Source organism: Harmonia axyridis, chromosome X (assembly GCF_914767665.1).
Source record: "Harmonia axyridis chromosome X, icHarAxyr1.1, whole genome shotgun sequence".
NCBI lineage: Eukaryota > Metazoa > Arthropoda > Insecta > Coleoptera > Coccinellidae > Harmonia > Harmonia axyridis.
This window is the reverse complement of record NC_059508.1, coordinates 8,211,861-8,234,029: the sequence shown is the minus strand read 5'-3', so window position 1 is coordinate 8,234,029 and position 22,169 is coordinate 8,211,861. Positions and strand designations below refer to the sequence as shown.

Sequence of the window (22,169 nt, the reverse complement as noted above, 5' to 3'; positions counted from 1 at the left end):
TCATCTAATGAAAATTAATGAAAATATGCCACAATAAATAAAACAATGATAAGATCTTTCTAACCGTGGCATTCGACGAGTTTGCGATATTCTCCTACAAACGTCAAAAAGCTAAGACAGGAAGAAGTTTGAAAAGAGCCGTATTCCTGTGTAATTCATGGTGATTCAAATGTAAAATAAAAAAAAACCTAAAATGCATTTTCCTTGAAAAATGTTTTAAATGTTGATTTGAATTTTCAATGTACAATAATCGTTAAGGCATGTCTTCCAAAAGGTTGGTTATTTTTTTGTTCAACCGCATCTTCCTCTTTCAACATCTGTACAAAGATAAATTTGATATTACTAACCTCAGTTTATTACATCCTTTTTGGCTGACCAGAATTAATAATGAAAAATTAACTTCGTTTCATCAGTTTATTCATTAGGTATTGAAAATTTGCAATAGTTATGATGTTCATATTTACATTCTAATATGTATAGATGTGATTTCAGTAAAATGATCAGTGATCATGAATCAAAGTTGTGAATGATCTGGATCTTTTTACATAACACAAGATATTTGTTTCAGTGAACTCAAGAAATTGTCAGAGGAAAGCTTAACTCGTCAACCAGAAGAAGTATTCGATATAATATGCAAACTTGGAGAAGGGTCATACGGCAGTGTCTACAAGGCACTGCACAAGGAATCTGGTCAAGTCTTAGCAATAAAGCAAGTTCCTGTAGATACAGATCTTCAGGAAATAATCAAAGAGATTTCAATAATGCAACAATGTGATAGCCCCTATGTCGTCAAATATTATGGAAGCTATTTCAAAAATACTGATCTCTGGATTGTGATGGAATATTGTGGTGCAGGTTCTGTGTCTGATATTATGCGCCTCAGGAAGAAGACTCTCACAGAAGATGAGATAGCTACAATTTTATCAGACACTCTGAAAGGTCTAGAATATTTGCATCTCCGTAGAAAAATTCACAGGGACATAAAAGCGGGCAATATACTCCTTAATTCGGAAGGACATGCTAAACTAGCAGACTTTGGTGTAGCTGGACAGCTTACAGACACAATGGCCAAAAGAAATACAGTAATAGGTGATTATTTTCAGGTTGAATAATGGTTTTCCTGATATTTTTTCTGTCTTCAATCCATGTTTTTATCATGTTCCAAACCATGTGTCCAATGGTTTTTGTAATTTTTTTAGAATGATTTAAAATAATTATGTTAAATGGAGCGCCTCATTTTGTTGAATCATGAAATACTGGAGATAACATTTTCATTGTATTATTGGACAATTAGTATTCTGGTATATATGAAAAAATTGATGATTCACTTAATTGATACCATATTATTACATTTAACTTCAATTATGTGATTAATTCCTTGATATCAATGTATATCTAGGTACACCTTTCTGGATGGCTCCTGAGGTTATTCAGGAAATAGGCTACGATTGTGTAGCAGATATATGGAGTCTTGGTATAACTGCTTTGGAAATGGCAGAAGGGAAGCCTCCATACGGAGATATTCACCCCATGAGAGCTATTTTTATGATACCTACCAAGCCGCCACCATCATTCAGAGAACCTGATAAATGGAGTGCTGAGTTTATAGATTTTGTTAGTGTGTGCCTTGTTAAAAACCCAGAGAAAAGAGCTAATGCAACTGACCTCTTGAATCATTTTTTCATAGGTAAAAATAATACTTATTCATACCATTTTGTTTCCATATTGAATTTCATCCAGTCTTTATAAGGGGTAGGGACTACTTGAATTGTAACAAGATTTATTTTATAGGTAATGCCAAAAATCCGAGTATCCTGAACCAGATGATTCAAGAGGCTCATGAAATACGAGAAACTCAAAATTATAGAAATATTTCAACATCTGCTAATGTAGCTGGTTTGAAACACAATATTACTGAAGAATCTGTAAGTGCAATTGAAGAAAAAAGGAATTTTTGAGAAATTCAAAGATATTTGTTTATTTTTTGGGAGCATTAAATTATTTTGAGAAAAACTTTATTTTTGAAGAGGGGAAAACTCGATAAAAATAAATCTTGTCTGAGGATTCTTCAAGAAACTGTTGATGCTGATTATATTGAATTGAATTGTTATTAAACATGGAGATATATCAGAACTGTAACTCAATATTTTAAGAGATATAATGATATCTAATCCACACTGGTGGGTTAAAGGAAACTGTAAAATTCTTTTTTTTTGTTATCTAGACTGACTTGAATAATTTTGTTCCAGGATGAAGATGTAGCTTTAGGAAACCAAACAATGGTGCAATGTACAGATGATGGCACTTTGGTACCTGGAAAGGGTGGTACCCTACCAGACCAAAGCGGTACTTTAGTCGAATTAGAATCTGAACTAGGAACAATGGTTATTAATAGTGATGTAGATGAACAAACAATGAAAAGTGAGGGGAATTTTTAATTTCTTAACTTGTGGCACAAAGTAATGGATTAAATATTTCCAGGGCATGCTACTGGTTCAGCCCAGGGAGCTGCAAACTACAGACCATTATTTCTAGCTCAGTTTGACAAGAAGGATGAATTGAAGGTATAAAGAAAAATTATAGAAATTTGTATATTTTCAGTGTATTTTGGTGGACTTTCCTCCTGTTATTTTATTTTCACTTTTTTTAGGGTAACGGTGTTGTGGGTCCAACAACTTTAGATGGTCCTGAAATGAGTGCCGAAGAACAACAGAAATTTCAAAGTCATTTTCACTTGCAGTTGAATCAGGCAAGCCCTGCTCCCCAGCATCAACAACCTCCGCATCAAGATTATAAGCCACAGTTCCATGGGCCTTTTCCTGATGGAGATTTTGAGTTTGTAAGTATATTCCACTACTTAAGAGTTGAGCTAATTTTTCCATACCTCTGACATTAATTCTGGTAACATATGGAAACCACAGCTTCATTTCAATACTCAACAATTTCATCAGAATGGAAAACAGCCTAGATAAGACGTTGAATTTGAGTAATTTATACGATTGTTCCTTTTGGAATTAAGGTATGAACTGACCGACACGGGATAGCGGGAGCGATGCGTTAGTTGCGATAGCGGGCAGATTGCATAGCATGCACACCTTAGCGAAAATAATGAGACACGATTATTAGTATGAATTAGGGGTGGGACTTTTTCGCCTTTTTGTATTCGATTATTCATTCTTGAATTTATTTGATTATTCGAATAATTCATTCAAAGAAATATTCATGCTTGATTATTCATGAGTATTCATGAATATTCAACTATTCATTAATTATTCAATGAATAATCAAGGGGGTCATGACCCTCCCAAAATGGAACCACCTAACACTAAATATGCGTTTAAAGTAGACAAGGTACAATGATGAATCCATAACAATATTAGTTGTGAATTACAAACTTCACATCTTTTCTGTCGAAGTGTACAAAAATTACTCAGTTGGTTCACAAACGTGTAACTTCATAAATATGACAGATTATTTCGAAGAATTTATATCTGAACGAGTTTCCATCTTCATAATAGATAAGAATACAAATAAGGGTTACATACAAATGAATGAATCGTTCGTATCAATAGGTTTATAATCACCGTCCCTAAAGAACATGTTTCAACTGAAATTGCAGATGTAATTTCGGGTGTACCTATATCTGTTACTGTCGGCACGTATGAATGTTTGAAGATTTTATTATCCTTGTTGTTGCTGTTATTGGTAAAGAAAGCGCAAATTTTTCTGAAATTTTTTTCGAGATTTAAATAGGAAAAAGAACAGGCAAAATATGTTTCCTGTTTCAAAACTGAAGTTACAGAAGTATTTACGGCTGTAACTGTTACTGTCGTCTCATTTGAATGGAAATAAAAAAAAAGACAAATGGCAATTTCAATTGTAATTGCCATTTGTCTTTTTTTCATTTTATTTTTGATTTTTATATTAATTTCTATCTGAATGGTTAAAACCCTAATAAGTGAATAAATCTATGTTTATCTATGTATACCATCCACATCAATTTCATCAAAACAAATATCCATCTACTCACTGAATAGAAAACTATTCACTGAATAATCAGTGAATACTCGACTATTCACTGATTATTCATGAATAGAAAAGTAGTCATTGAATATTCAACTATTCAGTGAATACCCGAATGAATAATCGAATAATGCAAAACGCAATTATTCGAATAAATATTCAATGAATATTCGAATATTCAAATCATTCATTCATGATTCCCAGCCCTAATAAAAATTCGATTTCATCAGTGTTCCTCTATAAGGACCAGCCTGTATGTTTTTCTTCACTTCAAACAAAAAATACAATTATTCCCTCATTTTGAAGAAACAAGAATCTAAAATTATGTATGAAAGTGACAGTTTTTCGGAAGAAAAGTTCCACTGCTCAACGCCGTTGATTTCCATCGCGCAAAAGTTTCTTTCCCGTAGTCCCACGTCGGTCTGTTCATACCTTTACTTTTCTCAAAGAAATATGACGAATCTATTTCTATGATTTTGGTATAGCTGTGGAACATAATGATACGGAAATTATGAAACTTATCTGAAATTTGCAGCGTTGTTTCTCCAAAAATAGTTACTTTGTTATTGAGATCTTGTTGACTTTTAGCTGAAATATCTTAGTTATGAAGAGTTGCAACAGAGAATGGTTACTCTAGATTCAGACATGGAGAGAGAAATAGATGAACTGAGAAGGCGTTATCTCATTAAGAGACAACCAATTTTAGATGCAATGGATACAAAAAGAAAGCGTCAACAAAATTTTTGAAACTAGATTTTGTTTCAACTTCATCTGCTCATATTAAGTACTTGCCATTCAGATTTGCTCGAATACAGGGTAGCGAAATAACTTTCAAAGAATTCTCATTCAGTTTGGAAAGGCCATTCAATTATTCGTAGAAAGAATGGAATCTTGCAACAGGAAAATATTTGGAATCTTCGAAATGTTGGTGATAGTTTTCAGAAGATGTAAAAATTTTGCATCAATGAATTAGAGGAAGTTGAAACATTTGTATGATATATTTTTTGAGCAAGATGTGTATAGATTGTATAGTGTTCCTAATCTGTACTTAATGAACTAAAATTAATTTTTACATTTCCTTCATATTGATTTGATATACATGATTCAAAATAGATTTTTTTATTGGGGAATCGTATGAATAGTTACTCACTTTCGTGTGTGTGATTTATTGAAATGTTTATTTTTTCTCTGATATATAGGGTGATTCATCAAAGGGATACCAAATATTGGACCTGATTCTTACAATAAAAGAAGGCATCTTCATCGAATAAAGTTTTCCTCAAGCATCATTCTATACACTCTCGTTTTTCTACTTTGTTTTCCTATAAACGACTCTCAAAATTTCTTTTCGATGGAGTGACTTGAATTAATCAAATTTAAAGAATTTTGTATGATGTACTTGCCTATATTTATTGGGGGATATTCATAAAATTTGGTCAATTTATTTGATGAATCATTCTGTTCCTTTCATGTATCTTTTCCCCATAAATCTGATCATTTATTTGGAATGATTTATATCAAGTCATCGTCTTATATGTAAATGATCTGTTAGAACGTATTTCTGCCATATAATCCAATTTTTCTTCGAAAATTTCTTAAGGATGAATGATGATGTGTAAATGCTCAAAATAAAAAACTAATTATTGTGAAGAGTTTCCTAGTAACTTAATTTTACGCACTAGTTATATATGCCAAAGTTATTTCAGCCCTCGAGGTAAGACTTTTGTACGGACATTTTCTTCTGAAATGGCGTTAATATTAAGGAGATAGTTGATTAGGGATCATGACAATTCGAAATTTTCAGTTTTTTGATTTAACTGTTGAAACAAAACCAAAATAAGATAATGTATTAACATTGGAAAATACTCGATAAGACAATAGGTATTGTGAAAGACCACAGTTGAATCTTATATTGAAATTTTCTTAAAAGTTCATCCTAGTCGTATTTTGTATATTCTTGAAAGTGCATATGTCCTTTTTTGGAAATATCAAGTCTTAATAAGTCGTCTACAAAAATATTTCAAAACCTTTAAGAAAAAATATATAATCGTATTAGCAATAATTAACTATTATTTTAATTTGTATTTTATATTCTTCCAAACAAATGTGTTCAGTAATATGAAAAGGTACCATATGTATATTGAAGAGGTATGAGTTCTAGACTGCCAAATATTTGATTATTTCAACATACAACAAGATATATTAATCGAAATGAAAATCTGATGTTTATTTCAATTGAAGATGACAATGTTCTCCCTTGAAGTTAATTGTTTGTTGATATATTGAGTCATATTTCAATGTTATTTTTCTAAAGGAAAACATATCACCTGAAAAAATTGAAAAATATGTTTGTATAAGTAAATGTCATCTTTTAATTTATAGATAAACATTTTTGGAGTTTTAATATTTTTGAGGCCAGATACAAGATGTACAAAGATAAATTTAAACATATTTTCATTATACCCTATGCTTATATTCTACTTGTGTACGGAAGGCCAGATGGCTAAAAGAGGCTTCAAGACCTTTCTACAAGAATAAGTTTATTGACAGAATGGTTCTGTTTAATCCTCATTTTCTGCAGATCTGAAGATAAAATGAAATTATTTGCATTGTTTAAATGGAATTTCGTTTCTCATTTTATGTATTTGAATTTTAAAATTTTTACTATGTATTATGTTTTTTAAACTAAACTGTTACTCGTGTTTTATTATATACAGTGATTTAATAATTTATATTGAACTGGAATTAACAAGTACGTAAGTACGCTTGCTGTGCCTTTTGTAGTGTAGTGTAGACCTAAGTAGGAATGTAATCAGATATTTTGAGAGTCCCAAATATATTCATAATTAAATTTATTATATTTCTTGAATACATCACCATTTCGAATTTCAAGGTTTGATTAACCTTTACTCTTCTGCAACAAATATTAGTAATTAGTGAACAAGAGTGAAATACTTAACCTTTTTTTATTCACCTAGTCAACAGTGAATAAATAAAATTGGTATAAGAAAAATTTTTGAGAATTCAATTACATTTTTTTATGCTCATGGGCGCCCGCAGAAATTTTTCTCAGGGGGGGCAAAAAATGAAAATTATTGAAAATTGATAAGGCGTTCATGATTGTCGTAAGCGATATTAGTATTCCGTTTCTTTCTATTTCTGTATTTATATTCATAAGTGGGGGGGAGGACTGTGCAAAATAAAAATTATGAAGTTTTCCACTTCAACATTTTTTTAAACATCAACAACATAGGGTGATGTAAAATAATACGGTAACTTTTTTCGAAAAGAGTCACATTCAATGGAAGAATTTACAAAAAAATAAATATAGAAATATGGACAACGAAATGAAATAATTATTATAATGCTGATAAATAAAGAAAAAACAACGAGTAATAACGAAATAAAAAATATATACATATATGCTCGATAAAACTATGTTCATGAAAATAATAATAGAATAATAATGAATTTTGAAATATACAGTGAATGACGCAAACAATGGAGTTTGAAACATGGTACTAAAATATGATTCAAAATAGCACAGAATTGCTCCAGAATGTAAAAACAACAAACAAGTATATTATCAAAATTAACAAATCATAAATTTCAAAAAACAACTCATAAAAACAATATTAATTCTGAAGACAAAATACTTGATCGCTATACAACAGAGTAGGCATATTTTATTCTGATCTAAAATTTAATTCTGCGCTGAAACTACGCTCTTTAGCACGAGTAGTACATGGAAATGTAAGGAGAAGAATAAGGCATTCTTTGATAGTAGGAAAAAATTTACATTGTCCGATAAGATCTTCAATTTTATGTTTTCATTCATTTGTGATTTAGATAAATACTCATTCCAAATGTTCAATTCACTTTCTAAATTTTCAATGTTATACATATTGCCGACCTTAGATGCGAAAGATACAATATCTAGTAATTTTGAATTCTTTGGCAAAAAATTGAAGAAAGAAAAAAGCATTACATGTTCTTTCGAGAATCTCGTTCCAAGGGCTGAAATAAAATGATCTAAATATGGGATGAATATAGATTTTTCGAAGTAATCTTCAGCTGAATCTGCTTCATAATTAGATCTGTATATTTGTCTACCGCAAATTCGTGGTTTTGCAATCTCTATATTGAGACTCTGAGCAATAGATGATGCTTTGGAAAAAATTTCTAAATTTATATGACGGTGAAAATCTAGAAAATTAATAGGAACACCTTGTAATGTATTTGCTATTGGTTCCAATATATTTGAATATTTACTTGCTACCGTCAAACAAATCACAAAAGTGAAAGAGTTTATTGCAGCCCATAACTGAGCAGCTCTTTTTGTTGATGAAGAATTCATTGAGATTTCTCCAGATTTTATAGCAAAAAGAGTTTTGAATATAGTATTGAAGTTTTCAGCGAAAACTCGCAAAGATTTATATTTAGCTGACCAACGAGTTTCACAAAACAAAGGAATATTTGGAATCAGATTTCTTCTTAAGGTACTCTCTCGAAAAAAGACTATAATGTCATTAACGGTGCCAATGCTATTACGAATCTCAGTTATTTTACTGATGTCATTTATTACTAAATTCAACCTAGTGGAGGCACAACGGAAATAAATTGCTTTCTTGTAATTTTCTCTTATGATATTTTGAACCCTGAGAATTTCACCAGCCATTGTTGAGCCTCCATCATAACCTTGTGCTACAAGTTTGTCAAAATTCAAACCAGCTGCGTTGAATGAATGTATCTCTAAATCTTTATCTCCAACGTCTACTCTGAATTTCAAAAGATCACTAAAATTTCCAGAGTTCTTGTTGCTCTCTCGTATAGGCATATCTTGAGTTCCGCAAAAAACTATTGTTTTTATAATCTGTAATTTTTTTTTTCTATTTTCTCCAATATGACAATAGGAGAGTATATATAAGATGGATTTTTTTTTTAAATTGACACGCATGGAATGCGTTCGGTTCCACGATTTTTCTTCAGCCAAGAAGTGCTCAACGCGTCTAAAAAAGTTTTCAATTCAACAAATACCTCTGCCGATTATGGATATGTGTATAGTTTATTATGGATGTATTTATAGTAATTCCATTGGAAACTGGAAAATTGTTGTGAATCCATTACTTTCTATTTTTCCTTGCCCTTTGGATTGAGAAAGTAATATTGAGGGTGTTGTGCTGAAAAATGAGCTAATCCAAATCTCAGGGGGGGCCATGGCCCCCCCTGGCCCCCCCCTGCGGGCGCCCATGTTTATGCTTCCACATAACCACCTGTGGTTGATCTTCCATAAACAGTTAATCGCGAAAAAACGACTAGATCATATATCCGTAAACGGTTAGTCGCGAAAAAACCACTAGACCATAGATCCATCTATAATATAATTTTATGCAGCTGTTTTTGACGGATGTCAAACTCAAATCAAAACATTTGTATTCTTCGTAGTTTTGTTCAAATAATTATTTAAGAAGAGAATTCCCTTACACCATGACTGACTCAGACGATGACTATATGTCTGATAAAATCCTTATGGAATGGTAAGCTAAATACCAATTACATCATTTCTTCAATATATGTTCAATAAACTGAATCTTAGTATGGAGGATATTATGGTCCTATATGATTGACGACATTTTTAGTCGTGATTCATTATCAAGTACGTTTCATTTGATTTATAGCAAACCATCCGGTTCAGAAGACATACGACCAGGTCTCTTATTCAATAGAGGTGCAAAAAGGGCTCATGAATTGATGAAAAAGCGAGATGAACGAGCTAAAAAGTTCAGACCTCTGAAGCAAATAGAAAAAGATATACGAGAAGAAGGACTCGGTAAAGCGATATCTTCTGATAATAAAGGTTTTAAATTACTGGAGAAAATGGGCTTCAAGCAAGGAGAAGGTTTGGGAAGGTCTGGTGCTGGTCTGAAGGAGCCCATAAACATTGTAGTAAGGCAGGGTACTTCGGGATTAGGAAGAGAAAGCCATCAACAGGAGATATTGATAAGAAGGAAAGAAATGAAATTTAAAAAAATTTGTGATCGTGAAAATAAGTTTCGAATTACCAATACAGAGAAAAAACGTTTACAAATTCTAAGAATCGATTTCTTAAAGGCTCAAAGAGTATGTGAAGAACTGGACTATAGAATTGTGAGTATTTTTTCGTGTTTAATCTTCATACTTATAATTAGTGAAGGAAACTACTGTTGTTGAATATGAGAATCTTTTTCATTCAGATATTTATTTTCAGCATCGTTCTGATCCTGTTGAAGACTTTTACTGGACTAAGAGCACTATAAAAAAAAAACGAAAAGAAGAGCGACAAAGTATTGATGATGATGAAGAAGAGGATGAAGATAGTGATGATGAAGAATTTGAATCTCAAATCACTGAAGAAAATCTTAACTGTATAATCAATTACCTAAGAAACAAACATTTATATTGCTTGTATTGTATAATGACAGGTACTAATGATGAAGATCTTAGGGAAAATTGTCCTGGACCATATAGAATAGATCATGATCCAGAATATGATTAAGTTATATTTCAGAATTTAGTGAAGTGAAAATTTATTTTGAATGAGGGCTTGTTTGGAAACTTATAATACAATTGAAAAAAAAGCAATATTACTTTTAAAGAGGTATTGTTATTCAAACAGAAATGGATTTCTATTTAAGTATTTGTTATTTTTTTGTTTCGAATCCTGTAAAGGCTTACTTTTTTCAATATTCATGTTTAGTAGTCTGAAAACAAGATAAATGTTGTCTGTACATTGTATCAATATGAAATTTTCAGAGGCAAGTTCTATTCAGTAGAAGCCCATATCTAATGAATTTTCTCATTTGTTAATTTTGTTCAAATTAATTTCTCCAGAATAATGTACATAATTATATATTTTTCTCTGCATATAAATAATTCTGTTTGTACCTGATAAAAATGGTAATAAACTTAAATGAATTTTTTTCAATCATTGGAACAGCATCAAGTATTTCAATTAGTCATACCACAATTATAAAATTGATTATAAAGGAAAATCAGTATTTTGTTCATTACCAAGGTTTAGATGAAGCTACGAAATCAATTTGAAATATACATTTTTATCGAAAATCAGGGATTGCACTGACATTATTTTCAGATAATAAGGATAAAAATAATACTAAAGAAACTTTGACCCAGTAGGAGTATTTATAGAGTTCAATATTGTACAAAAATTTAATATAATTTAATAATTGTTGATCAATTAAATAATAAATTGTTCATAGTCTTATTGTTTTCCTGTGGACAATAAAGCTAACAAACCAGCTGTTGAACTGATTGACAAGGCATAATTGAAGGTAGGTGTGAATGAACGTAGAACATAAAAACTTGCAACGATGACAATAGTCAAGAATAGGGCATTATTGTAGAAAATGGAGAAAGTGGTAGCTTCGAAATCTGCTACCTCATTCTTCTTCCACAAGATTCTCTCATCTTTCTCCTTCTTACTCATTTTTTTATCTTCTGCCAGTTTCTTTCCAAGCTCTCTGGTAACTGCTTCTTCTCTTTTAACAGCTATTTTGTGCTTCAGGGTGAATTTTGTATTTCTATATGCCATTGCCAATAAGAATGTAGAAACACCAGAAACAATAACAAAAAGGACTAATGAAGAATAAACATCTATCATATGAATCCTCCAGAATAACCATATTGGTATAACTGATACTATAAGTGCGTTACCATAAAATAAAGCGGATGATTTTGTTGATACATCTCTACTGAAATCTTGTAGAAGGAGCTCTTCTTCTTTCGTGAAACCTTTATTTAGAGTTTTAGACATTATGGAATACTTTTCACTCAATTCAGTAGACACTTAACTGACTAAACTGTACTCTTCCAGTCAAACCAAACTTCTGTCTTCAGTCAACAGAATCTTTCGACTTCAATTCAATGTATACTTGGCTGCCAAATCCTCCACGCTACTTCCACGTAGTTTTGAAAGTCGGCCGCATCAAACTTCAATATGCGTTGACATATGTGGAGTCTTTCTTCTTTTTTTTCAGAAGATTTATAATATGATTTTCGGGTGAAAAGATTTCAAAACGATTATTCTCTTATACCAAATAATCAGGTTACACCCAATAAGATGTACAAATGACGTCGTAACAATTACAACGAAGTATTTGAAGTTCCTCTTTCTGTAGTCGTAGGTGTAATGTGTGTTGCTGCACATTTCTGGAATACTTCAAATATAAGACTAATAAAATATAATATGTATTATATATCTCTGAGTTTCAATTTCCTTGATTAGTTGTCTTAAGCGTCGTTGATATTTGACTAGTTTGTAAACTGGTAAAAAATAATAGCGATTATAAAACTCGCCATATGTAAACAGTTCACCGCAAAAAATGTTTGCCTGTAAGTAGCAATTGCATTCTCTTGGCCTCTTGCGGTTTACAAATGACATGTTTAGCTGCTTGTAGTAAACAAGCCAAATTCAAACAAACGGTAATTCATTATTTCCCTATTTGTTCAACTAGTGTTCAATTTCTTTTTGAATCTATAAATTGAGAAAAAATAATCAGTGGTATGAAGCCACATACTAGTGAGGCAGAGTTGAAAATTTTGAAAGGTCATCCACTATTCTTAGGATATATGATTTTAACATGCTATATGAATTTCTGAAATATATTCTGAATCCCAAAATTTTGGGATCTATTCCGGATTCAAATATTCAAGGATAATTATTAGCAATGATTGAAAGTAATTTTTCAATCATTGAAAATCTTCCACCATTTTCCGATATTCAATTTATTCACATAATTTTACAAGAAGTTTTATTGCGTAAACATATTAAGCATTATTGGATTTATTCGGTCTTCACAAGTCACACTTCAAATGCTTTTCCATGCAGTATAACATATATCATATGATTTTTTTGTTAAATTTTTCCACGATATATATTTTTCAATAAGATTTTGTTTTTGTTTTCAGCTTCAAATAATGTATCTTATTTTGGAAGAGGAGGACGAACAGCAAGTAACAACTGATTTTTATGAAGTAATTCATTTGCTTCCGAGTCTACCAGCGAAGGTAGAAAAAGTTTTGTCTTTGATTTTGAATTTTTTCTCAAAAAATACATTTCAGATCAATATGAACGCCTTTGGTTTCTTCCATTCTGATGGCATATTTTAAGAAGAAAAAATATTGAAATCACCGAAATATACAAATATTGGAATAATATCAACAGAAGAGCAGAAACACTTATAGTTCATAGCTCCCAGTGGCGTAACTACAGTTGACTAATAGGGGAGGTTTACGGTTAACCCTACTTTGAAAAAGCAAATCTTTCAATTTTTCATAATTTGTTTTTTTGAAATTGTTACTTATATTTTTTTAAATTTCTTCTAATCAATGGGGATGATGAATATGTCCGCTGTTAGCGAATGATGGCTATCAACTATATACCGCGCTCAAACTAAATTTCAGCTTTCACAGAGACAACAACTTTGTTGTCACTAGCTTTCAGATTTACCCCAGGTTTCTGAAAGACTGATCAAATCTTTGTTCAACTAATACAACATTCAACATAACAGCGATGTCAAATTCATTTGGGTTCCTGGAATGTTGTACAGTGTAAAATTAACTAATATATGTTATCTGGAGCTTTCAACTTGAAAATTAAAATGCGTTTCAGAAACCCAAAATGACGCTTGACTTACAATTTACGTGTAAAATTAGACCACTGTTAACTAGCAGAATGTTCAAATGAAAGGAGTTAACCTTACTTTCAGCAACCCAAATGACGCTCGTTCATAGATTTGACAGCTGCAAAGTTGAATTTTACGTTGATTGGCCTTTCAGAAACCGACCGTAAGACGGTAAGTCCTAAGTAGAGCATGCGAAAACGTGAAATTCTATATTTCATGTTCTATTGGTCTAATTTTTATGAAATTCGCTAGGGGAATTGGGATTGTGTCGTAAGTGGTTCCATACAGGACATTTTGGCGCCCCGGCAAAATAAAATTTCGCCGCGCTGCTTGGCCTTATTCGTATGAATTTTCTTTGAAGGATCCTCTTTTATTCGTCCCACGCATCTTTTCAATTTCATATGAAATCGTCTTTTTCAACTCAAAATTACCTAGTCAAATTTATCAAAGGACGTTTTGTCTATTTCATCGAAAAACGTCCTGAATTGTTCAAAAGTACGCCGCTCTACAAGTCTATAGTAAAAAGACGACGTAGTTTTTGAAGTAGCATTTTAGTACCTATTTGTTTTTTCATAACTATATATTTGAGAGCGCCGATTTAATTAAAAAAAATTGGCTCCTGGAAATTTTATTATTTTACTACTAGGAAAACATTTTTGTGTCCACAGGAATGTCTTGTTTTATAAACTGACTTTGCGCCCCTGAAATTTGGCGCCCCGGCAAAATGTCCGGTTCCATAGAAATAAAAGCTCTTCTGAATATGCCATGCAGAGAATGAATTTCCGGGACCTCAATATTTCCAGCTCTGCTAGTCTGATTTCGATGATATTTAGTATGGGTATTCAAGTTAGGACTTAATTTTTCCAAAGGAATTTCAGTTCTTCCCATATACATAAAGCAAATGCTGAAATTTGAACTCCTCAGGAAGAAAATAGTGTTACAAGACCAAAAATAAGAAATTAATACTTGTCTGGAAACGTTTGATTTCATGTTTATTCTGAAAAGTATGTGCTTTATGTATCGTAGTAGCTTCTTACGTTTGATTCAATCGCTACTGAAAATATTTTTTTTCAAACCCCATGTAAGAGAATTTTATTGAAAAAACTTTACTCATATCTACTTATGAGTATTTCAAAAAAATATGTATTTTTTTTTGTATGTCATTAAACTAAATGATTTCTCATCTGTATTCACTGATTCTAAGCTTCAAGAATAAAATGAGAGGAACGAGACGCCATAAAGCTTTATACTTTTTGTCATCTTAGTTTTGTATAGTAAGTTACTCAGAAATTTCAGTACAAAAATGACGAAATATTGATTGAGTAGAAAATAAATATTCGAACTCTCTCCTAAAAACAGTTATCGAAAAATAAAATGACGCTGTTTATGTTTATCTCTCAAAGTAAAATTGAAACGAAATGAATCGTAGATACCTTGAGACAGACAAAAGCGATTGACTTTAAAATGTTATTGGAAAGTACCTATAGCTATAATCTAAGAGGAAACAATTTGTTGATTTTGTTTATGCCGTTTTCTTTTGTCGGACACCATTTACTCTGTTGTATAATTGGTATATGTTTGAGTATCATGGCTTTATGACTAGCTCTCAATTTCAAGCACTCGAAAACTGATTATTTTCTCATATTTGGTTGATCGAAATTGAATTGCCCTAACTACCTTAGAATTTCCAATAAGAACTTAAGCACCAATTACCAGTCCCATAGGAATGAAAGCTAGGTACTTGGAATTTATGAGCTTTGTGACGCTTTTAGGTATAAATCGAAAATATTACATTTTTCATATCTTTATACTTAAAAACCTAAATAATTTTGAGATATGAATTCAAAACTGAAATGATATTCAATATAAAATTCGACCAATAATCTTAATCATAATCAATAATAATGATAGCAGGTATATGGGACAAAATCGTGTTCTCTACGCCTATGGAATACGATAGGTACTTTCTGATTGAGTACTGTCGGATTTCAGTTCCGCCATAATCATTTACTTTTGATCTCAAGATAATCAACACTCTACATAGTGATTATTGAAAAAAATAATGAAATAAGATGATCTTCTCCTTGGTTTTATATGTTAATGTTTTACAATTCGGACTTGGAGTTGAGGCAATGACGCTCTTAAAGATGAGGCTATATCTTGGAAGGTGGCTATTGGGTATCTACAAATATATCCTTGGGAGATAAACCAATGTTGTCAGATGTTCAATTTGTAAGGTAGAATTTCCTTCAAATATTATCTGAAATATAATGTGCCACTTATCACTGAAATAATTATTCCTATCAATTCCTTATCCACAATAGTGATGAAGTAAACCTTTTTTTCAAACTTCACTTTGATGGTAAATATAAAAATCGAATGAAATTCAGGAATTTTCCATGAAAATATAAGGGTTTGTAGCATTGAATTTAGTGTCAAATTTAGTTTCTAATATTACTATTGAACACTAGTAATTTCAGTTTGAAAATCTCCTAGACTGTTGAATTCGAAAGTCAAAAATGGAGGAACTGTATTTAAAAAACCAGTCTTGAATTATACAAACAAAGCCAAATGGTTTCAAAGAATAAATGTTTTGAAAATCCACCAATTTTCTTTAGGGTCACCTTCAGATATTTGAAAATTTTTCAACTTCTTCCTGCTCAAGAAAAGGTAATGGAATCAAAAAATAATCATAAGGTATAGAAAGAGTATCAACTCTTTGTCATATCAAGTGAAAGTTTTATCACTTCTGATAATTTTGACCGGAAATTAAAAGTATTCCACTAATATACCTAGTAGATTCACCTCTTTTTTTATTAACGTCCGCTTATAGATTTTAATATAGTGTAATCTGAATATTAATGATTGTCACTCATAAATGAATGGTCAGTTTCCTATTCAATTCATTGTTCAACTTCAAGATTAATCCTTCTTCCAATGTGGTGTATACCTATTTCCCAGGATTTTTCGGAGTACTCTTCTATTATTGAATTTTTCTAATACATAAATGGAAAAATAAAAACGATGTCAATATTTATGTAAAAATAAACACATGCTCATTCAGATGCGAGTAACTATTGAATAATTAATGAATAATAATAATAATAATATTTTATTCTATCGAATAAATGACATTGATGCTCCTTTCAATTTTCTATTGCATAGAATGGTTCCTTCGAAATTGACCGGAATAGTAAATTCGATTTTCTACGTAGATTTTTCAAATAATAATGATTCTTTCATACAACAAACTTGGTTTTGTTCAGCCACAACCTTGCATTGCCAATAAAAAAAAAATATAATATAGGAGCATTTGCATTTATCGATTATTGAAATTCACATCATTCTACCCACGACATGTTAGAAAATATACAAGAGAGTAAAGGGATATATTTCACAAGAAATCAGAAAAATGTAATGAAATGGAAATTAAAAATATTTTTTTTAATTAATGAATAATAACAATAAATGGCAGAGACAAATACGTGAATATTATACAAAATTTGAGAAATATTCATCATAACTTAATAAATTGCATAGTCAAGTAAAAATTATATTTATTATTTTTAGGCTTGAAACTTGCAAGCCTCTACTCTGTATTAAATCATAATAATAATGTGTTTTTTAGGTCCTCGTCGTAAAGTAACAAAAAGAAAAGAATAATTTTCAGTAAATGCCGATTCATTTCGCCAATTCCCTTCATTTTTAACGAAATGTATTTATTCCCTTAAAGAAATTGAATATTAATAATTAATATTAAAAATTTCGTACTCGAAAAATTGCTCAATTTTTATTTCATTAACGAATTTAAAAAATTAGAAAAAGCCGTTTATACAAAGCTGTAATATTTTAAAATTTAAAGAATTCAAGGCTAGTGTGAAAACTTCGTTGTTAAAAAATTGTTATCATTTTGTTGGGAAATTTTCAAATCATACTTCTTATAATTGTTGTTATTGTTTTTTTTACTGGTGTTACATATAATTGCATGTCTCAAGAGATCAATTATTAATTTATTCATTTAATTAATTTAAATTTTTAAATGGAACTATTTAAGTGAGAAAATGGGAAGAATAATTTTCAGTAACAATGAAAATTCATTAAGCCAATTCTTATTGAAATTAATTGATTAATATTGAAAATTTCGTACTCGAGATATTGCTCATTTTTTAATTATCAATGGATTAAGAAAAATACAGAAAGCCGTTTATACAAAGCTATAATATATTGATTTTTAGATAATTCAAGGCGAGTGTGAAAGTTTTGTTGTTGAAAAATTGTTATAATTTTTTTGGGGAATTTTTGAATGATATTTTTTATAATTGTTTGTGTCGATTTTTTCTTCTGACTTAACTCAGACCTAATTTTATACCTCAAGAAATCAATAAATTATTTATTCATTTGATTAATTTAAATTTTCTGCATGAAAATATTTCAAGTGACAGAATTGAAAGAATGATTTTCAGTAACAATGAAAATTCATCTAACAAAATCTTATTATTTAATTATAATTATAAAAATATTAATTATTGAGTGTATCCATTCCCGATCAAAAAGAAATTGATTTATTAATAACGAATATTAAAAATTCTGTATGTACTTGAAAAATTGCTTATTTTCTATTAATTAACGAATATTTTGAAAAAAAAAATCGTATAAAGGAGTAGTAATATCACACATTTTCAATTTTCTATTTGAAATTATGTGTATATATTTAGACGCGAATTTTGAAAAAAATGACTACTGTGTTTTTCAAAATAATTCAAATTATAAGAATTATTTCCTACATCAAGTTGAGGGAATTTCTCAATGGGAACGCAGACTAAATATTTTTTTTGGAAACTGCGTTTTCAAAAAAAAAAAAGGTGCAATAACTGGCCGAAAGGAGGCAACACCGCCACATACATATATATATGTATAGGAACGATAGACAGCGGCGTATAACGAATCTCTGCGAACTAGCGTCTCACTATGTTGCGCTGCTGTGGTTGACCCGTCTGGGTTGACGTTGTACTTTCTTGTATTCAGCCTTCCCGCGTCCCCGTTCTCGAATCTGTTTGGTTCAGTCCGCCTCAATCAGTCTGTCATAACACGTTCGAGGTAGCAGTTGTGTGGTGTGTAGTGTGTGTAGTGCTAGTCCTGGTGCCCAACATGGCATTGAATCAGGATGAGGCCAAACAGGTGGTACGAGTCGACCAAGACTCCGAGACCGATCTGCAGGCCCTCTTTGACAGTGTCCTCAAACCGGACGCGAAAAGACCCCTTCAAGTACCGTGGAGCATGAGGAAATTGCCCGATTCATTTTTCAATCCACCCTCGACTGGCTCGAAAAGCATCAACCACTCACGTGAAAATTCTGTTGATTCGGCGTTCGGTTCTTCAACGGGAAATTCGACCACTGCCCCTGTTAACACTGTGCCCTTACAGACTGCTCATCACAGGGCACACAGTTCCCCAGCATCCCTTCAGCAGACTTACGCTGTCGGCCAACAATCGTCCGGTCATCATCATATCAAACAACGATCGTACGATGTTGCTAGCAAAACTGAAGATAACACCCCGTTACCACCAGGATGGGAACAGGCCAGAACTCCCGAAGGACAGGTGTATTATCTAAAGTGAGTACTGAATGAATAATCTACCTGGCCCCGCATCTACCTGTTTCGTCGTCTCTTGTATCTTTTAGTGCCTACCTGCCAGTCAGGTTGTATTGTTGAAATTCTGTTTACATTTAAATACATTTCTTGGGACCGATCCTTGACTCTGCCTTTCTCGCTCACTAGGCTACTTTCTATCCCGGAACCGTCTCAATTTACATATCAATAATAATCTACGATCTACATGATCATCTACCATTTAATTAACTAGTTACTTAATCGTTCTATGCTGACTGATTTTGGCCACCTTCGCAACAATGGAAAATTGTTTTTCAAAGATTTTTCTTCATCTCATTAATACATTTTCGCAAATCGCAATTTTTGGGTCAATTAAACGTATATCTCATCTGGCTGACAGCATATTCTTTCATTCGGTAACATCGTCTGGCTAACGGCGATATAATTGATTGTTAATGTCTATTGCATCAATTATGTTGTTATCCCTGATTCATTAATGGTGCATTTGGGAAACGCATTATCTACTTTCTTTAATTGCTTTTGCATGACCCTTTGACGTTCTTGGCACAACCAAAAACCCTAAGCGTTTCATCTATTTTCTGGCTTATTCGTAGAAACCTAAAACTGGTTCTTCGAATATTGCCGTTCGATGAAAATCGATCTATTCGATACGTATTCGCGTTTTGAAATAAAGATGAAACAACGTGACAATCCAAACATCGTTTGAATTTCTAGTCACCCACATATTGGTCAATTAAAAATAAAATGTTGAAATAACATCAATAACGCTTCGTTGCTTTGCCGAGCTAAAAAGAAAACGACACGCGATGGTATAAATAATCATTTTGGACCTGCAGCTTTCTTGAAAAAATCTACAATCTACGCCTCATCCCGTTTATCTGAATCGATTCGAAATTTTCGGACGTTCAAATTTAGCAAATGTTGTAAATTTTTCTTTTTTCGGAAAGGTTCATTGAAGAATTGTAATTCAACATTTTTTAATTCAATGATATCATATTACAACGATAAAATTCAAATGGAATTTATCTCATCACTTTTTATGATTCGGCAACTTTTGCGCAATATATATTTTTTTGTTGTTTATATCGATTTCATTGAAAGAATTGACAGGTTGATTTTATAATCTAAATTTTTTTCGTCGAAGTGAATGGTATAAAATTTTCATGGTATCATTCAGAATGTTTTATCATTTAATCAAAAATATTCAATATTATTAGTATTTTTGGTTTGAGCGGTAATTATTTCAATTAATAAAATTTATATTCCTGAAATTATATGAGAGATTTATAAATTGATATAAAGTTTCCCCTGATTTTTTTTTATTAAAAAACATGTAGAAATACTCAAATGTCAGAAATATGGTTCATATCTAATTCCAAACTTATCAGAAGAATTTTTCAATTTCTTTTCTGACACTGACATTTCTGGAAGATTTATAAGAATGAAACTTTTTTCGTACTGTCAACAGAGAACAAACCTCGAAATAAACAGAATTGAAAAACGTCCTTCCTGGATAAAATTGTCCGAGAAATGTTTTGGAGTAAATGTAGGTGCGTCACGTTAGGAGAAAAACGAGAGTTTCGTCTAATAGCGCTCAATATTGTTTTGTAACGGCGTTGCAAAACAAAAATAGCAATAAATCCATTCAATTTTCCATCTGGCATAGATTAGAGAATTACAAGTGTATTCGTTTGTCGTTCACATGGCGCCATTCAGATAATAAAATACATCTTCTCCCGGTCTCGATTTCACAACGACATACAGTTTTGTTTCGAGAAATATATAGTGGTCCTGCTAAATGTACCTGATTAATGAAAAAAAAAAAAAATCGCGAAAGTAATTTTGAACTTTTCGCCATGAAATATATTTTTTGATAATTCAATTCAATAACAAAAAAGGTGACTCAAATTCACTCTGTTATTCGAGCTTTGTCAATGCAGTTTTTTCTTATCACAGATTAGAAAAGTTTACAGTAATACATATTGTATTTATTAGTTCAATGGGTATTTTGGGAATGGTGTTCAAATAATAACTAGCTCTATCTAAATAAGCATTGTTCTGGACAAAGATGAAAATAAGAATTGTGTCAAAAGTTATTATGAATAAAAATACGTTTTCCGTTTCATAGAGAAATTCATACAAGGACGTAGTAACATGTGGCAGCCTATTTACTCTATAATTTTGTCACTTAGGAAACCAAATATGGCGTTTGGTGCCCTGTTGATAGAGGTTCCAAACTAGTTCATTTTGAACAGTATAAACATCATTGAATCAACAATTTTATCTGTGTATTCCTTGTATATGTGTTACATTTTATAGATTCTAATTATGTATTATCATACTATATAAATTCTCTATTCCAGATATCTCATGGAAATTTTGCTCCAATGAAAATATTCAAATTCAGTAAAATAACCTTCAGTTCATAGATAATTTTCGAAACAATCATCTCTATTGTTATGATAAAATATCTACAGAGAGAGTGCTTGAAACGAGAACTATTTTCGTGGAACCATGAATGATTAATTGTACCTACTATTCATAAGTGGTCGAATTCAAAGATAACACAGAAAAAATCGAAATATCATGTAATCCATTCTGTTGAACTAGCTTTTTTGTTTTCACACATAAATTGCCCAATGAATTCGTCAATTGTGAACATAATCATTTTCTTTAAAGTTCGAATCGAATCATATTTGTAACAACACTCTCGTTCGTAGTGTTGAATTCCTTTGGTATTGTTCTTCAAGAAATCCTATCTAAAACGGAATGGGAAATGGTGTTATGTTATATTATATTATATTTTGGTCATCCATGTTAGCAGTCTAGT

The 22,169-nt window shown here is 31.3% G+C and overlaps 4 protein-coding genes and 1 long non-coding RNA gene across 8 annotated transcripts in view; 4 read left to right on the top strand and 1 right to left on the bottom strand.

Moving 5' to 3' along the window:
• Window positions 1-69: 69 nt before the first annotated feature.
• On the top strand, window positions 70-6,878 carry LOC123686402 (serine/threonine-protein kinase 3). The gene is made up of 8 exons (XM_045626493.1): window positions 70-274; window positions 569-1,089; window positions 1,400-1,687; window positions 1,792-1,925; window positions 2,250-2,421; window positions 2,482-2,564; window positions 2,651-2,839; window positions 4,612-6,878. Exons 1-8 carry the CDS (start codon window positions 261-263, stop codon window positions 4,768-4,770), a joined length of 1,560 nt encoding a protein of 519 aa, XP_045482449.1. The 5' UTR covers window positions 70-260; the 3' UTR covers window positions 4,771-6,878.
• Window positions 6,879-9,376: 2,498 nt separating this feature from the next.
• LOC123686396 (G patch domain-containing protein 11) lies at window positions 9,377-11,001 on the top strand. The gene is made up of 3 exons (XM_045626483.1): window positions 9,377-9,560; window positions 9,702-10,170; window positions 10,271-11,001. Exons 1-3 carry the CDS (start codon window positions 9,511-9,513, stop codon window positions 10,556-10,558), a joined length of 807 nt encoding a protein of 268 aa, XP_045482439.1. The 5' UTR covers window positions 9,377-9,510; the 3' UTR covers window positions 10,559-11,001.
• Window positions 11,002-11,185: 184 nt separating this feature from the next.
• Window positions 11,186-12,030, bottom strand: LOC123686397 (translocon-associated protein subunit gamma). Its single transcript, XM_045626484.1, has one exon. The coding sequence runs from the start codon at window positions 11,834-11,836 to the stop codon at window positions 11,285-11,287; it is 552 nt and encodes a 183-aa protein (XP_045482440.1). The 5' UTR covers window positions 11,837-12,030; the 3' UTR covers window positions 11,186-11,284.
• Window positions 12,031-12,076: 46 nt separating this feature from the next.
• On the top strand, window positions 12,077-16,302 carry LOC123686398. The gene is made up of 3 exons (XR_006748464.1): window positions 12,077-12,414; window positions 12,991-13,089; window positions 13,144-16,302. It is a non-coding gene; the product is annotated as an uncharacterized LOC123686398 (long non-coding RNA).
• Window positions 16,303-18,648: 2,346 nt separating this feature from the next.
• LOC123685630 (transcriptional coactivator YAP1-A-like) overlaps window positions 18,649-22,169 on the top strand; it is a 39,670-nt gene continuing 36,149 nt past the window's right edge. For 3 of the 4 annotated variants that reach the window (XM_045625382.1, XM_045625379.1, XM_045625378.1), the window contains exon 1: window positions 18,653-19,321. In XM_045625382.1, the coding sequence (XP_045481338.1) occupies window positions 18,855-19,321 (467 nt within the window). In that variant the 5' untranslated portion in view covers window positions 18,653-18,854. Of the gene's footprint in view, window positions 19,322-22,169 lie in introns of all 4 variants that reach the window. The other variant, XM_045625380.1, reaches the window with a different exon arrangement.

What these genes read in the sequence shown, in the direction of transcription:
- LOC123686402 (XM_045626493.1), top strand. An exon ending in AGATGAACAAACAATGAAAA is followed by an intron (nt 2,422 to 2,481) that starts GTGAGGGGAATT and finishes AAATATTTCCAG; the next exon opens with GGCATGCTACTGGTTCAGCC. An exon ending in ACAAGAAGGATGAATTGAAG is followed by an intron (nt 2,565 to 2,650) that starts GTATAAAGAAAA and finishes CACTTTTTTTAG; the next exon opens with GGTAACGGTGTTGTGGGTCC.
- LOC123686396 (XM_045626483.1), top strand. Translation starts at nt 9,511, where the DNA reads ATGACTGACTCAGACGATGACTATATGTCTGATAAAATCCTTATGGAA. An exon ending in GATAAAATCCTTATGGAATG is followed by an intron (nt 9,561 to 9,701) that starts GTAAGCTAAATA and finishes TTTGATTTATAG; the next exon opens with CAAACCATCCGGTTCAGAAG. An exon ending in AAGAACTGGACTATAGAATT is followed by an intron (nt 10,171 to 10,270) that starts GTGAGTATTTTT and finishes ATTTATTTTCAG; the next exon opens with CATCGTTCTGATCCTGTTGA.
- LOC123686397 (XM_045626484.1), bottom strand. Translation starts at nt 11,836, where the DNA reads ATGTCTAAAACTCTAAATAAAGGTTTCACGAAAGAAGAAGAGCTCCTT.